The sequence below is a fragment of the Rana temporaria genome, chromosome 8 (assembly GCF_905171775.1).
Source record: "Rana temporaria chromosome 8, aRanTem1.1, whole genome shotgun sequence".
Lineage (NCBI taxonomy): Eukaryota > Metazoa > Chordata > Amphibia > Anura > Ranidae > Rana > Rana temporaria.
The window spans coordinates 140,757,755-140,763,050 of NC_053496.1; the positions used below are offsets into that span (position 1 = coordinate 140,757,755).

The following is a 5,296-nucleotide window of genomic DNA, read 5'->3' on the forward strand; positions in this document are numbered from 1 at the left end:
CTGATGTATCTTCTTGAGTGGGTCATCAGGCAAACTTTATTTTCAGCGGTGCATAAATTAATTACACGCATTTAATAACCAAAATGTCATTAGAGTTCCCCTTTAATATCATCAAGGCAATGCGCCAGGGAAGCTCTTAATAGTTCAGAGGGCCATAACAGGCTATTATCCTTGTGTAATGCTATTACAGAACCAATTATGTATCATTATGCTGTGTGTTTTTTTTTTCTTTTTTTCCCCTCTCTCTCTTTTTTTTCTGCTTATGTGATCTGGTCCAATCGCTAGCCTCTGACTTGAATGTTTCAGCCTTGGGTACTTTAGGGGTTTTGCGCTAGGCTGTTCTCCATCGCTTCCCTCCCTTCATCTTTCTCTGTCTCTGATGCATTTTAAAAAGTAATTGCCGGGGTCCCGCTGCATATTATTTACAGGGGAAAGAGATCATAAATCCAGTTACCCCATGCTGGGAACAAAATCAAACTTTGTCTGTACTACCGCTTGCAAAGCGCACACAGCCCCTAAAAGGCTTTCATGCTGACAATTACAGGCTTGATTGCCAATTAAAAGCCAGCAGCTCGGATCCTTAGAGCATCTGTAGCAATCTGTGGCAGAGATAAAGGAAAGGCTGCGCGCCCACTGGAGAGCAGCAAGTCCATGTCACATACACCTGGGGGACAAACTTCATTTATCCACCGAGCAAGAAGCGTCCCATTCACCATTGCAATTACTTGCTTTTTGTAGCTCTGTAGGTAGGTAGCTGTGTTACTTACTTAGTCAGAGTAACAAGTCGTGTGAAGATTCTCACTTATCCACGTTGTGATAAAGCAACACTAACCTCAACCTACCGTCTATGAAATCCCAGAGAGCCCGTCACCTTGTAATCCTGGGGACCCGTCTTCAATATTTATTTGGGTGAAATAATAGACAGCTGGTCAATTTTACATTTATATAGAGAAAAAGCCACAGCTAACGTTTTTTTTTTTTTTTTTTTTTTTCTAGTGACCGCCGCTCGGGATCTGGGCTCGGCTCTGCTGTGAGAAAAAGAAGAAGAGAGGCTTTTAAAGTGCTGCTGTTTGCTGAGTGACGCGTTGCACCTCGTGACTCATTAGTGGTCCCCAGCAGACCTATCCATGTTACTGACTGTATGCAGCGCAGCAAATAATCCGATTAGTGCCAATTATGCGTGAGACTATAAAGGCAAGTGCTGAAAGGCGAGGAAAGCATCAGCCAGCTGCAGACAGCTGGCCTATCACACGAGCCGGGGAGTCCAAGCTTCAGCACTGAGAGGCGGACAGCTCCTACCTAGCTCTCTATAGAGAAGATCCTAGCTCTGTATAGAGAGTCCAACCTTCAGCACTGACAGGCGGACAGCTCCTACCTAGCTCCGTATAGAGAAACTCCTACCTAGCTCTCTATAGAGAAGCTCCTACCTAGCTCTGTATAGAGAGTCCAACCTTCAGCACTGACAGGCGGACAGCTCCTATCTAGCTCTCTATAGAAAAGATCCCACATAGCTCTGTATAGAGAAGCTCCTACCTAGCTCTTCTCTCCTTCTTTTCCTTTGGTCTCGCTTGTTTCTCCAGTGTCCACCATCCATCCTCATCAGAGTGCCTACAGATTGCAAGATCCATCTCACGTTTAACTATTATTTAGGATTAATCCAAATACTTTTTTTTTTAAATATTAGTTTAAAAACCAAAAACAAAAAAAAAAAAACCTGTATACTGATTCTGAGGCATATTGCCATCCACACTTTTGAAGATTTGAGAAAAAAAAAGTGAACTTCAGGATTCGAAAAGCGTCTTTATCCAAGGTAAGAGACATCCTGAAAGGGTGGCATACGACTAGGGTTGCCAACCGCCAGTAAATGAACTGACAGTTTGTAAAAATCGGTGCCCTTTTACAGCTGCCACTAAATATCAGGGGCTGATGGTTTCATGCTGCATTGACTTTTTAAGTGTAAATCAAGCAAATGACTTTGTTATAGGAATTGTCAGTGTTTCTAGATCAAGTTTGTACTGTTCAAATATTCACTGTGTTCGTTTTCAATAGGACTTCTGTCATTTCTCAGGTTGCCAGTAAAAAAATGTGCTCCGCCAGTAAATTTTTCCATGTTTTGTCAGTAAAAAAATGTGCTCAGCCAGTAAATTTTTCCATGTTTTGTCAGTAAAAAAAATGTGCTCCGCCAGTAAATTTTTCCATGTTTTGTCAGGAAAAAAATGTGCTCCGCCAGTACATTTTTCCATGTTTTGTCAGTAAAAAAATGTGCTCCGCCAGTAAATTTTTCCATGTTTTGTCAGTAAAAAAATGCTGTGGGAGGTTGGCAACCCTGCATACAACTCTATTACTAGAGCCACTTACAGCAGCACAGATTATGTTCAGTGGACGCAGATCAGCGTTTCGGGTGTTTCTTCAATTTTGTCCGTGAGTGAGATTCATGGGATTTAAATGTGACAGAAGAAATTTTTTTTTTTATTAACGTCATAGAGGATTTGGGTTTCAATACAGGTCAAGGTGCTTTATATATATATATATATATATATATATATATATATATATATATATATATATATATATATATATATATATATATATATAAAGCACCTTGACCTGCATTGAAACCCAAATCCTCTATGATGTTTTAATAAAAACTATTTTCTTCTTTTGCATTTAAATCCCATGAATCTCATATATATGTGTGTGTGTGTGTGTATAAAACCTTGGTTTGCGAGCATACTTTGTTCCAGAAACATGCTTGTAATCCAAAGCACTTGTATATCAAAGCATTTTTTTTTACAGAGTATAAAAGAGAAGAGAGGCACCTCTATGTGTAGCAATAAGTTGCTAAATGATGTTCCTTCATTAAATGTAACCATATTGCTACACTTAGAGGCTCCTCTCTTTTTTTATATACTCAGTTGTGACATGACGCTACTCTTATATCAAGACATCACTTGTATATCAAGGCAAAATGTATTAAAATATTTAGCTTGTCTTGCAAAACGCTCTCAAACCAAGTTACTCTCATACCAAGGTTTTACTGTGTATATATATATATATATATATATATATATATATATATATATATATATATATAATTATATATATATATATATATATATATATATATATATATATATATATATATATATATATATATATATATATATAATGGGGGTTATTTACAAAAGGCAAATCCACTTTGCACTACAAGTGCACCTGGAAGTGCAGTCGCTGTAGATTGCTGTATATCTGAGCGGAATATCTTAAAAGAGGGGAAACTCTGCTGATTTGATCATCTAATCATGTGCTAAAATGCTTTCTTTTCCCCCTTGCATGTCCCCCTCAGATCTACAGTGACTGCACTTCCAAGTGCACTTCCAGTGCAATTTCAAGTGTAGTTTGCACTTGTAGTGCAACGTGGATTTGCCTTTAGTAAATAACCCCCAATGTGTGTGTTTGTATAAGCATTTGCCTGACGAAGAGGTCCTGTGTGACCTCGAAACGTTGCTGTTTTGATCGTTTCTATGCATTAAAGAATTTCTGGACGTTTTTCGAAATGATCCTAGGTGTGCTGGCGAATATGTTTGCATGATTGCCTTTCCGGTTCCCAACTGGTAATCGCTTCAGCACCCTCCTTTCTTATCGGCCATTTTCCAGGAAGGTGGGCAATTGGAATATTTTTGAGACTGTTTGTATAAGTAGACAGGAATTTATTTTCACATATTTAGGGGTACAGAAGATTAAGACATGTGCATTGCTCATATACCATGTTTTATGGCATTGGTATCAGATATGGACCTACCTTGCTATGTTCTGCCTTATCATAATTTGTACTATAGAGTCAATCAATCTATCTATCTATCTATCTATCTATCTATCTATCTATCTATCTATCTATCTATCTATCTATCTATCTATCTATCTATCTATCTATCTATCTATCTATCTATTTTTGTTCCAATGCTCTGACATTGTTTTGTTGTCTAGGTGGGAATTTCTTGAGATGTTTTACTTCCATTGCCCCCCTCAACTGGAAGGTGAGTACACTGCTCTCAACTTTTTCTCAGATCTTTTCTTCTAAAACACCAAGCCCTGGGATAAGTGTTACACTTTTTCATCATGAATTCTGAATCAAATCAAAGGCTTTCCTAAGATCTAGAATATATACAGGAATTTGGGCAAACGATTGGGTTTAAATGCACAAAACCATATCAAACCCCAAACCCAAACCTGATTATATTGCAGTTTACTAGTCCTTAGATTTTTCTTTCTTCTTTTTCTTTTTCTTCTTCTTCTTCTTCCTCTTCTTCTTCTTCTTCTTCTTCTTCTTCTTCTTCTTCTTCTTCTTCTTCTTCTTCTTCTTCTTCTTCTTCTTCTTCTTCTTCTTCTTCTTCATTATTTTCACCTAGTAATACAGCAAGATAATCTGTTGTTTTTCAACTTTCTTTAAAATACAAAACTGTCCAGCAAAAATGGCAGTTAGAGGACTGAGACAAAAGATTTTATACTGACAGCAAGTGATAAAAGTGGTCAACTTTTATTGATTTATGTAAAACCTTTATCCCAAAAGGTGTGGGGAGGAGGAAAGCTTGCTGTAATTGCTGAAAAAGCATTAATTTGTTAGCCAAGTCCATCTAAATCTGCAAGTTTAAGTAACCCTTGCCCCTTCACAGCAATGCTGCTGCTGTCCTCCATCCAGAATGGGGAGACTATGGGTGTTAGCGGCCTGGATCAGCTGGTAAAAAAAAAAGAAAACTAATGCAGCCACCACATTTATGATATTTTGTTTTGGATTTATATACCGTTTAACTTCCAGCTTATAGATTTATTCTGTACAATCACATGGATATTCAATCTCTCATTCAGTTTAAATAACACCCACCGGACACATTTCTCTAGATATTTAGTGTTACCCGACTTTATTAGCTCTCTTTCTTTAGTAAATATAATTGTGCTGCATGGAGCAGCAGGACAATATATCCCAGGCACAGGAAATCCATCATCTTTTCGTGACACATATATGGTATTTTAAAGCTTTCTTCTCATTTACTGGGCTTCCTCCAAATGTTAAGCAGAGCTCACTAATGTTGAATAAAATATGAAGTCTCTTTCAGTAAAAGGCTGGGGGAGGTAAATGAGATTTGTGCAGGGAAAAGCCGGCCTCTCTCTCCCACCTGCTCACAAGAGCCCGGGGGCAGAGGAGGAGACACAGATGTTCACTGTCCGGGCTTGTGTCACATCCTCACAGCCATCAGCACATCAATCTTTTACGTTGTTCTACAAACATCTTGTAAGC

The 5,296-nt window shown here is 38.2% G+C and overlaps 1 protein-coding gene across 1 annotated transcript in view; it reads left to right on the top strand.

Moving 5' to 3' along the window:
- The first annotated feature begins 1,706 nt into the window (after window positions 1–1,706).
- The window catches only part of DRGX (dorsal root ganglia homeobox), a 120,450-nt gene continuing 116,860 nt past the window's right edge, over window positions 1,707–5,296 (top strand). Inside the window, exons 1-2 of the mRNA XM_040320783.1 lie at window positions 1,707–1,810; window positions 3,988–4,037. Coding sequence (XP_040176717.1) covers window positions 4,004–4,037 — 34 coding nt within the window. The 5' untranslated portion in view covers window positions 1,707–1,810; window positions 3,988–4,003. The remainder of the gene's footprint in view (window positions 1,811–3,987; window positions 4,038–5,296) is intronic.